Genomic DNA, 12,051 nt, shown 5'->3' with positions numbered 1-12,051 from the left:
GAGGTCACACCCTGAGTCAGTGGCAAACAACGGGCAAAACAAAGCAGTCCTTCCATTGTGCTGCATTCTAACCAGGAGAGAACACTGCCACCCCATTGTAGCATATGGGGCTCTGAGGGAGCACGGTGGATGAGGAGTGACTAAAACAAAGGAAATGCCCAGAAGACAAAGATGCTGCTCAGGTTTTAATAAAACCTTGTCATCAACCATATTTAGACAAATCCGGCATCTTGGCAGGGGTTTAGACTAGATTACCCTTGTAGTCCCTTCTAATCCTATGATTCTGTATACAGTGTGGTCAGATCTGCCTGGTATCTGCATAGAGAAAAATCACCAGGCTTATAATTAGAATAAAATGTCTTCTTTAGAAAGAAACACAAACCTTCAATGGGGAAAGGTGGCCTCTTTAACCAAAGAATAACTAGCAGATTTCAGTGATAGGAAACCTGAGTCTCACCATTTAATGACAGATTTATACTAACAAAATATAACTTAGTCACAATTACATTTACAAGAGGGGAAAGGTCAGGTTTAAATGTTGTGACATTAAAGTATGTTTCGATTCTGAAATGCAACTATGTATATGGTACTTTCTTGTTCAACAGACCTGCTTCCTGTTTGTGTGTTCAGTCCTAACTGACTACTTTGGCTAAAAGATGTTTTACTTCGGTTGCTAAGGTAGAACCAACATAGCTAAGAATCATAGAATCATAGAATCATAGAATATCAGAGTTGGAAGGGACCTCAAGAGGTCATCTAGTCCAACCCCCTGCTCAAAGCAGGACCAATTCCCAGCTAAATCATCCCAGCCAGGGCTTTGTCAAGCCGGGCCTTAAAAACCTCCAAGGAAGGAGACTCCACCACCTCCCTAGGTAACGCATTCCAGTGTTTCACCACCCTCCTAGTGAAATAGTTTTTCCTGATATCCAACCTGGACCTCCCCCACTGCAACTTGAGACCATTGCTCCTTGTTCTGTCATCTGCCACCACTGAGAACAGCCGAGCTCCATCCTCTTTGGAACCCCCCTTCAGGTAGTTGAAGGCTGCTATCAAATCCCCCCTCATTCTTCTCTTCTGGAGACTAAACAATCCCAGTTCTCTCAGCCTCTCCTCATAAGTCATGTGCTCCAGACCCCTAATCATTTTTGTTGCCCTCCGCTGGACTCTTTCCAATTTTTCCACATCCTTCTTGTAGTGTGGGGACCAAAACTGGACACAGTATTCCAGATGAGGCCTCACCAATGTCGAATAAAGGGGAACGATCACGTTCCTCGATCTGCTGGCAATGCCCCTACTTATACAGCCCAAAATGCCGTTAGCCTTCTTGGCAACAAGAGCACACTGTTGACTCATATCCAGCTTCTCGTCCACTGTGACCCCTAGGTCCTTTTCAGCAGAACTGCTACCTAGCCATTCGGTCCCTAGTCTGTAGCAGTGCATGGGATTCTTCCGTCCTAAGTGCAGGACTCTGCACTTGTCCTTGTTGAACCTCATCAGGTTTTTTTCTGCCCAATCCTCTAATTTGTCTAGGTCCCTCTGTATCCGATCCCTACCCTCTAGTGTATCTACCACGCCTCCTAGTTTAGTGTCATCTGCAAACTTGCTGAGAGTGCAGTCCACACCATCCTCCAGATCATTAATAAAGATATTAAACAAAACCGGCCCCAGGACCGACCCTTGGGGCACTCCACTTGAAACCGGCTGCCAACTAGACATGGAGCCATTGATCACTACCCGTTGAGCCCGACGATCTAGCCAGCTTTCTATCCACCTTACAGTCCATTCATCCAGCCCATACTTCTTTAACTTGGTGGCAAGAATACTGTGGGAGACAGTATCAAAAGCTTTGCTAAAGTCAAGAAATAACACATCCACTGCTTTCCCCTCATCCACAGAGCCAGTTATCTCATCATAGAAGGCAATTAGGTTAGTCAGGCACGACTTCCCCTTCGTGAATCCATGCTGACTGTTCCTGATCACTTTCCTCTCCTCTAAATGTTTCATAATTGATTCCTTGAGGACCTGCTCCATGATTTTTCCAGGGACTGAGGTGAGGCTGACTGGCCTGTAGTTCCCCGGATCCTCCTTCTTCCCTTTTTTAAAGATGGGCACTACATTAGCCTTTTTCCAGTCATCTGGGACCTCCCCCGATCGCCATGAGTTTTCAAAAATAATGGCTAATGGCTCTGCAATCTCACCCGCCAACTCCTTTAGCACCCTCGGATGCAGCGCATCCGGCCCCATGGACTTGTGCACGTCCAGTTTTTCTAAATAGTCCCGAACCACTTCTTTCTCCACAGAGGGTTGGCCACCTTCTCCCCATGCTGTACTGCCCAGTGCAGCAATCTGGGAGCTGACCTTGTGCGTGAAGACAGAGGCAAAAAAATCATTGAGTACATTAGCTTTTTCCACATCCTCGGTCACTAGGTTGCCTCCCTCATTCAGTAAGGGGCCCACACTTTCCTTGATTTTCTTCTTGTTGCTAACATACCTGAAGAAACCCTTCTTGTTACTCTTAACATCTCTTGCTAACTGCAACTCCAAGTGTGATTTGGCCTTCCTGATTTCACTCCTGCACGCCTGAGCAATATTTTTATACTCCTCCCTGGTCATTTGTCCAATCTTCCACTCCTTATAAGCCTCTTTTTTGCGTTTAAGATCAGCAAGGATTTCACTGTTTAGCCAAGCTGGTCGCCTGCCATATTTACTATTCTTTCTACACATCGGGATGGTTTGTTCCTGCAACCTCAATAAGGATTCTTTAAAATACAGCCAGCTCTCCTGGACCCCTTTGCCCTTCATGTTATTCTCCCAGGGGATCCTGCCCATCTGTTCCCTGAGGGAGTCAAAGTCTGCTTTTCTGAAGTCCAGGGTCCGTATTCTGCTGCTCTCCTTTCTTCCTTGTGTCAGGATCCTGAACTCGACCATCTCATGGTCACTGCCTCCCAGGTTCCCATCCACTTTTGCTTCCCCTACTAGTTCTTCCCTGTTTGTGAGCAGCAGGTCAAGAAAAGCTTTGCCCCTAGTTGGTTCCTCCAGCACTTGCACCAGGAAATTGTCCCCTACACTTTCCAAAAATTTCCTGAGGGAAAAGAGGGAGTGAGCTGGCTGCTAATCAGTAAAATAGCACACTAAATTAGAATTTTGAGACGCTGTGTTACACAAATGTCTCTGAGGGCATAATGTTAATATGCTGGCCTACATTTTCAACAGTGGCTTTTGTAGTCTTTGGTACCTAACTTGAGACGCCTTAAAGTAACCTGATTTTCCAAAAGTGCTAAGCACACCTGCCCTCTGAAAATCAAGCCCCTTTTAAGGTGTCTCAAGTTGGGCACTGAAAATCACTATTGGTGTGAAAATTTAAGCTTGTGGAAACCCCTGGCTTCATTACTGCAGAATTTATTATTAGTGATGATGATGCATATGATGGGGGGAAAAACAACTTGACTTTTAGCTGGTAGGTAGAAAAGCCACCTTTTCACTTTTATAAATTCAGCATGTTTCTTATAGAAAAACTGAAAGACACTAAGCATAAACTACATGATGCAGTTTGTTGGGTTATATTTTAAATACTTCACCATTTTTTATAAACTCAGTCTGCAAGCATATGAAAACAGTTCAGAGCTCTATTATCAGTGACCAGACTGGGAGGTCACTGCTATAAATTGTCATAAAGGACCACAGAGGAAAATCAATATAAATAATGCATATTCTTCATGCAAAACCCCAAGAGGGAGTGTATCATTTTGTAGTTAAAGGAATACTTTCAGTTTTTAATCATGTTTACAAAAAACAAAATTCCTATTTTGTCTCCTTAATAATACTGTGGACTCTTAAAACTGAAGGGAATTTTAAATAGCTAGGGTTAGATCCTCAGCTGATGTAAATCAGTTCTCCAGTTTTGCACCTTCTGGAGTCATTAACAACTCTGCAAAGTGGCTAGAAAATGTTAGGAAATCAGAATGGTTGTTTTTTACATGTTCTCAACAGTCATTGTTCTTCTTAGCATACGCCCAACATGCCTCACGTGGCACGTGACCAGGAATCTTCACTGAATTTGGTCTGCCAGTTGGATCATTAGCTTCTCTGGGCTGGGTACTAACAGGGAGTGCCATGTGAATGCTGATCCACTGTGCTGAGATGTAAATGATTACATCAGGTGCAAGGCAGTAGAGAATTAGGCCCCTTTTTTTCCACCATTCAGTTTGCATTTCATTTAGTCTGTACAGAGAAAATAGGTTTATCAAGTAGTTGTTCTCATTCACTAGCACAGTGATACAATGTTTGGGATGCAAATAATATAGAGGAAGGTTAACTCTAAAAGTAACACTTGGACCTTAAAAAAACCCAACCTATTAGCTATTGTAAAATTTTGGTAAAAATAATATAATTTAAATGTTAGGCTTGAATTGCGTAACAGTATCAGAGAACAAAGGACTTTCCCCGATTGGATCAGGAGGTCATCTAGTCCAGTATTCTGTCTGACTGGCTGTTACTAGAGAGATCAAAGGAAGATGCAAGAAACCACACCATTGGTAAATGTGAGGTAATCTGTCGCCTCAAGGAAGTCTCCCCCTAATACTTAATAGCTAAAACCTCCATGTTCCAGGCTTAAGACAATCTTTATCTCCCTCCCAAAACTCATCTTTTTGCATCAACTGTTATAACGCTGGATATTCTGTTATCTCTGTGTGTGTATGTGTCTAATTACTTTTTGAATCTTGCAAATTTCTTGTCCTGTTTAAAAAAACATTGAAAAACCTCTTCACAGTATAGATAGATTATGGAAGAGGTCCAGAAGGCTTACACTCCTCTAGTTTTTTATTAACAAAGCATCTCTCATATGAAATAAAGTCTGTGGGCAGTGTTTGTCCCAATTTTTGAAGTATCAAAAAAGATAAGATGACTCGGCAAGAGCCATAGCCTGAGGTTAACTTCAAAAACTAGAGCTCTCTTTCTCTCACTGTAATCTAGACGTGTGTGACATTCAGCTCCTTTTCTTAGCACTGCTTGATATTTTGGGATTTAAGCAGTGTAACACACCCAAAGAGATCAAAGCGTTCAAGAACTCCTGAACACATGATAAAGCCAAAAGATGCAGTCGTGGTCAAGCTATTCAGATAAAATTAATGTTGATCCTTTGAGATCAGACCTCTATCCTCATTTAAGTGTAATCCTCAAAGAGTCCCTACAGATGCAGAAACCTGCAGAAGGCTCCCCAGAGGTACTCTCTGTGTGGGTAGATGTGAACCCTAGGATTGCTGAGTTCTGCCTCCCCATATGCACATAACCCTCCAAGATGTCCACAGTAATTTAATACTGATTGATGTCTGACTTAATTTACCTGGTTTCTACCTCTGCACTTTGACATCCTTTCCCATTCCCGCACCCCCAAGAAGGTGGTGGTGGTAGTACTGTCCAGGGGATGAAAGGAGGCTGGGTGAGCTGAGAAGCGTGCTGTGTAGATGCAGGCTCTCCAGTCTGAGGGAGTTGTTCTGTGCCAGAATTCCCAGGATCTACTGGCTCTGTAGGTAGCGTTCTCTGCTCCTTTTATTTACTGCACTCCAAACCTCCGGGAGGGAAGCAGGAAAATTTGTGTGTATAAACTCCAAGCTTCCAGACCTTTACACATACTTAGCCCTAAACTCAAGAGAAAATTCGCTTTGGTGTTCGTGTTTTATGTAACTATAGATACAGAATAAATAGCGTGTTTTACAAAGAGCATGAAAGAGTTAAATTCATTTTTAACATAGGAGGGAACAAAGTAGAAACTGAAACATTCAGAGATTAAAAAGATCATCAATAGCCTCATCCCCTTCCTCCTTATGATCAAGAAATGTCAAATTATAAGCGAGAATGGAATCACCAAAAATGGTTCACTAAAAGCGTGAGGGTTTCAAAGTGTAAATTGAAATTCTTCAAAAACCAAACTCTCTCAAATCCCAGATCATTAACCAAATACTGTTGAAGTACAAGTGAGATTTTAAAAAAAATTATAATATATACATTTGGTAGATTAAATCAAAGTCTTTTTACTGTATATGCTAAAACCTGAATTCAGGCACTTTCTTTTTCTCCTGCAACAGACATTGATCTCATTAAAACCCAAATATTACTGAATTGGGTTAACATTTTCAAATCTGTGTGCCTGTGGTTATGTACTGTTATAAAAGGGTCGAATTTTCAGTGGTGCTGAGCACCTTAATTTAAAGATTATGGCATGAGTTCACCCCAGACTTTGGAAAGCTGCCTGCCAAACCCTGTTGCCCGAGGTTCTAGAACCTGCCAGCACTGTCCACATGGTGGGTGGAGCTAGACAAACCATGGGTCTCTTAACTCTGCTTGACTGACTGACTCCAGACTCGTGCAAAACTGCCAGTGTTCACTACAAGTTTTTTGTATACAAATTTTTCAATTTCATGAATTCAGTGATTTTTCATAAGTGCTTACGAAATTGTTCCAGGACAATATTTTGTTACTTCTGTCATGAAATGCAGATTTTCCTGTGAAATGGTTTCCGTGGCAGATTTCTGTCCAACCCTCCAAGATAGATTGGTCTTATTTTCCCTGGACATGCAAGAAAATAATTCTCAGGAGCTGTGGTACACAAATGTGTGTAAAAAGAAAATGTCACTTAGCAAGAGTATACAACTACATTGAAGCCTAATAATTGCTATGAAGCTACCTTAAAGCATGAGAAACAACCTGCATAAAATATATGAACAGCTGGGTATACCTTTTGAAACAAGGCTAAAATATTTTATACCTTTGTCAATCACTGTGACTATTTTCATGTTTTTGTTTTTGTTTTACAGTGTGTGCTGTATTTGTGGGCCTTGAAAATCCTTTATCCCAAAACACTGTTTTTACTTCGTGGGAATCATGAATGTAGACATTTAACAGAGTATTTCACATTTAAACAAGAATGTAAGTGTGCTTTAAATTCACAACCTCTTCCATATTACATTGTAATTGTTTGTTACTTAGTAAGTACTCATGTAGTACTTAATGTCAATGATTTTGCATCCTTAAACCATCCTTCTCTTAAGGGGAAACCCACTGAAGGGAAAAATATAATGCAAAAATCTCTGTTTCAACATATGGCAAAATGGACAAGCGAAAGGATTGGTAATACGAAGGGGTTAAGGACTGTGTTCTTGAATCATGGGAAGTCTAAAGATACCTGGGGAAACTTCATCAAATACTGTAGATGTTGGGGAAGCCACAGTTTCTGCACTTCTGTGCTCCTTCCTTCTAGTGTGCCTACAAAACAAAAAGCATGATTGTCTTGGTGCGTCTGCTAACATTGGTCTCTTAGTGTACAACGGTGCACCATCTCTTCCTTCAGTTTGGGGTCGGAACAAATAACACTTCTTAACATTACCTTTCCAGGTAAGCTAATGTAGATTGGAGTAGGATTGTAGTCCTCCACCAGGGATATTATGCAGTTGGGAGGGCAGGTAGTTTTGTTAGGCAACGCCTCAATTAAGATTTAATCTATGGTATGAAAAAGCTTAAGAATCCCTTTAAAAGATTGTTACTTAATATAGGGCATTTTCCCTTCTAAATTGGAAGTGTAAACATACAGTATCATGCATTTCTTGTAAGTTTTTTTTTTTTATGACATTCTTTCCTTTATTGTATTAAAGAATACTGGAATACTTCAAAGATTATTGGCTGTAGACCTTGATTTGCACAATGAATAACCTTTGTCTGCAGTAATATAAACTGAAGCTATTGCATGGTTCCACATTCCCACTTTAACATAAAGGATGGGAAAAAATGTTAATTGGTTCAAATGCTCCATGGTTTACTGAGTTTAATATGCATATTGGTAAATTAACATTTTGGATTCATTGTATTAGCTCATTCATTTCACAGTGATGTTTCTGCACATAATTAATTACAAGGATGTGGGTTAAAGTTCAGATTCCTCTGCATAGAGCTGTTCTTTATGGGAAATCATTTAGTAGAGAATAATAAGTTTTCTACAGAATTTCAAAGCTTTCTATGCAATTTCTTAACAGGAATATAATTCTGTATTAAATTGGTTGGTTTAACACTTCTGTAGAAAAAAATTCTGTATTAAATTCTATAAGCTTTTAGACTAACTTCTATGGAATGCTGTTGAAGTTCTATAGAATCTTAGTAGTTTCATCTGTATTAAATTATGTAGAATTTTCCCAACAGCATGTAAAAGTAACCCAGATCTCTAGTGCCCAAAATGTGGGGGGGGACTCAGTATGCACAGTGATTTATTTTCTGTAAAATATTATTTAGGATTTTATGATACAGTTCTACTCCCATTGAAGTCCGTTGGCCCTTTCTAGTTAAGAGCAGGACCAAGCCCTTAAATTACAGTAATCTTTTTCTTTAAAATACTGAACACCGTCTTCTGATACCATCTTACTATCCAAAAGGTAAAATAAAGTATTCAGAACGAGTATATGATGCCTGCATGGATGCCTTTGACTGCCTTCCCTTGGCTGCTCTGATGAACCAACAATTCCTGTGTGTACATGGTGGCTTGTCTCCAGAGATCAACACTTTAGATGACATCAGAAAAGTAAGTCTGGGTACTGTTCAAGTCTAATAAACATTAAAACCATGTATTAACATAAAATGAGAGGGTTTTTTTAATGTAGTTCATTTGTTTAAGATTTATAGGGAAAGTTATTGGTTTTTCATTGTCACTTTGCATTCAAACTAATCTTGAACACTGTCGTCCTTTTCTGGTCTTTCTAAAACAGGAAAAAAAGGAAATTTGGACCTTTATTTTATTGAGGAAGCCTCCAAAATCTTTGTTAGTAATAAAATGTAGGATTTATCTTCTTTGCTTTTTGAAAAATTAATTTAAAGTAAATAAGTTTGGAAGCATAGTCGAATGTGGAGTCGTTAGATCATTCCTTTCTTTTGGAACATTTTAAGCATCCTGTTGATTATTTATTGTGGGTTGAAATAATTGAGTATTGTGAATTTATTTGGAGAAATAAAACGTGTACATGTGTGGGTTTTTATATAACTATACTTGCAACAAACATAATAATAGATTTTATATGGCAACCAAAATAACTTCAGAGATGGGTAGTGAGCTCTTTTAAAAATCTGGCCCTCATTTATGTGCCTTAATGGGAGCTGAGCTATTTTGAAAATCTGGTTGCAATAGTGGGTACCTGGCATGTGAAAATCTGTTCCAGAACTTTCTTGAATTCTGGCGCTGTGTTCACTTTTGCACCCTCAGATATAAAACTGAACCGGATAAGCTATTCTCATTGGCTGGGTAGCAGAATCAGTGAAAAGACAACTAGACATGCCTCAAGCTGTGTCCTGTGTAACCTGCTCTGTGCCTTACTGGTCTCAGTATGGCTCTGCTACGGAGGAGCAGAGAAGTAACAGTGTTCTCCTTCCCCTCCTTTCAATCTAGAGTGCATCAGTTTTTCTTGAGACAAGTGGACAGGAACAAACTGAGAAAGCAAGAAATGCCTCACTCCATATGTCTTACCTCCATCATACTATTGCAGCAGCAATGTGTTTGTAGTGAAACTAATGACATACTCTAAATGCAGGCAGTCGAAATGGGAACCAGGGATTGCCTTGTTAGATGTGAGTGTCTGTAGAACACTTAATATGCTTTAGGAGGTTGATTTTCTACCACAGAGGGAGGACATGCTCATTTACTTTCGTTCCCTACTATCTAACTGTCAGTATTGCTTTGAATTACCCTGCAAAATTTTCTCTCTGTAAACTGAGGAGTCTGATGGCCAGGGTTACCTGGACAAGAGTCCTGTCTTTGGAGAGACAGAATCTTTGTGATTCTTGTCTTGCATTTTTTTCCAAGTAGAACAGTCTCCAGTTCTGCTGTGACAGTGAAAATGATACTGATTCTTCTTGACATTTGTCCCTTGGAAGACCTGCCCCAATTGTGAAAAATGTTTCCAAAACCTTTCATTTGTGCAGTTCAGTTCCCAGGAAAATGTTGCTGTGTGCTGTCTTTTAATTGCATAACATGGCAGACCATTTATTCAGTGTTCAGTGCTTGATGAGTAATATGTGACCGCTGATAATCACATTTTCCTTAGCCATCATTTGAATAAACAGTACAGATTCCCTGATTCAAAGGCTCTTTCTAAAGGTTATTTTTTAGTTACTTCACTAACTACACTGTGCCATTCAAGTCTACTTTCCCCTGAAGGGCCATATCCCTCTCAGGCAAGGTCAATAATGCTTTTGGAAAAAATCCTTCCAAACTGTCTGTTCTTGGTCTATTCCTTGTGTGCATCCAGGGACCTCCTGAGGTGGCTTAATGAATGTTTTGGCTGCTGCTTGCAAGAAATCCAGTCATTCTCACTGGAAGGTGATTTCTTTCTGCAACCTTTCTGTCTGTTTCCAATGCGATGTAATGCAAGATGTCTTCTGCTTGTTATCAGTAATAGATCTGCAGTTGCTGGCATTAGAAAGAGCCTTGCATGTGAATTGCAATGGAAATTTACTTTTCCCCCCCTTTCCTTTTAAGGGTGGTAATTTCATTTCTCTTGACCTAACCCTTAGGGTGGGATTCTCAAAAGACCTTAGTTTTGGCCTAACTCTTCTTCCATTGCAGAGCAGAGTGAGGCCAATCCTGAGCACTTCGGAAAATCCTCCTTTTAAAAGACACTTTGTATTGTGAACTGTCTCTAGTCTAGATTCACTGTCTAAAAGATCACACTTAGAAGCTAGTGAGGCCATTCAGAAATAACCACTGGAGTTGAGGAGGTGAGCTAGGAATTTTTCACCCTGCCTCAATGGAGCCAAGTGAAGAATCTAAGGTTGTTATGAACATATCAGGCTCACAACTATCTGTAGTGATTCTCAGTTGAATCCAGATTCCAGTTCAAGATCTTTCCCCTGGTATTCCAAGGCCTCCGTGGCTTGACCCTAGCTTCCTGAGTTGTTTTTCTCTTTCTGAGACTGACTTCACACAACAACTAAGTTCCATTGGAACAATGAAATGGTCTGGCAATAGGAGAGAAGGCTTTGGCATGTCAGACACAGAACTTGGATAGGAGCTGGACCCAGAATGTGGAGTTCACTTCCCACAAGAGAGAAAATGACTGCAGATGCAGCCACTTTAACTAAATGCAAAATTTATTTCTTTGACTTTTCCTCAATACGCTACACAAATGCACAAAACTCTCTACATTTATCAAGCTATTTTTCTGTTGGCACATCTACACAGCCTGCAGAAGTGAGCCTCCTTGCCTGGGTCAACAGACTCAGGCTTGTGGGGCTCGCGCCGAGATTCTAAAAATGATTGTGTAGACCAGTGGTTCTCAAACTTTTATACTGGTGACCCCTTTCATACAGCAAGCCTCTGAGTGCAACCCCCCCTAATAAATTAAAAACACTTGTTTACATATTTAACACAATTATAAATGCTAGAGGCAAAGCGGGGTTTGGGTGGAGGCTGACAGCTCGTGACCCCCCCGAGGGATCCCGACCCCCAGTTTGAGAACCCCTGGTGTAGACTGCACTTTGAAGTTGTGGCTTTTGAGCTGAAATCCGGGCTCTGAAGCCTAGGGAGGAGGATGGGCTTCAGAGACTGAGTGTTTAACCGGGGAGTGGTGGCTCACTTCTGCAGGCTGTGCGGACATACCCTTACAGGCTAAGGAGGGGAAAGAGAAATACGTTTATATTTCAGTTTACTTGGAAAGCCTTCAGGTACAAGAGTGACAGAGCCATATGTGATGCTTTGGGGTTTCACCCAGACCAGTTAAGGGGTTGTGTCACCATGTGCCCTGTAACCCTGGATACTTCTGTGCTGCACAGCTTTGGCTCAGAACTGTGACACCAGCAGCCTGCTTTGCAGCACAATGACCTCACCCTGGCCTCCACCAGCCTGGTTACCCCTTGCAGCAGGGTGATACCAAGAGTCCTTCCACTTCTAAGTCGCCCCAAAACCATCTCCCCTGCAGTGCTCAGCCCCTCTCTCCGTAGCACTCTCAAAGCTTATCAAGTTTGCTACTCCTTTAAAGAGACAGTACACAGCACCATCCTGTTAGTTTGATGGAGGAA

At 41.0% G+C, this 12,051-nt stretch overlaps 1 protein-coding gene across 2 annotated transcripts in view; it reads left to right on the top strand.

Moving 5' to 3' along the window:
- PPP3CA (protein phosphatase 3 catalytic subunit alpha) overlaps positions 1–12,051 on the top strand; it is a 305,071-nt gene that overhangs the window by 221,486 nt on the left and 71,534 nt on the right. For both annotated transcript variants that reach the window (XM_054029504.1, XM_054029505.1), the window contains exons 4-5: positions 6,816–6,927; positions 8,421–8,566. In XM_054029504.1, coding sequence (XP_053885479.1) covers positions 6,816–6,927; positions 8,421–8,566 — 258 coding nt within the window. The remainder of the gene's footprint in view (positions 1–6,815; positions 6,928–8,420; positions 8,567–12,051) is intronic.

This window comes from Malaclemys terrapin, chromosome 5 (genome assembly GCF_027887155.1).
Source record: "Malaclemys terrapin pileata isolate rMalTer1 chromosome 5, rMalTer1.hap1, whole genome shotgun sequence".
NCBI lineage: Eukaryota > Metazoa > Chordata > Testudines > Emydidae > Malaclemys > Malaclemys terrapin.
Note: the sequence above shows the minus strand (reverse complement) of the source record. Positions and strands in the feature narration are given on the sequence as shown.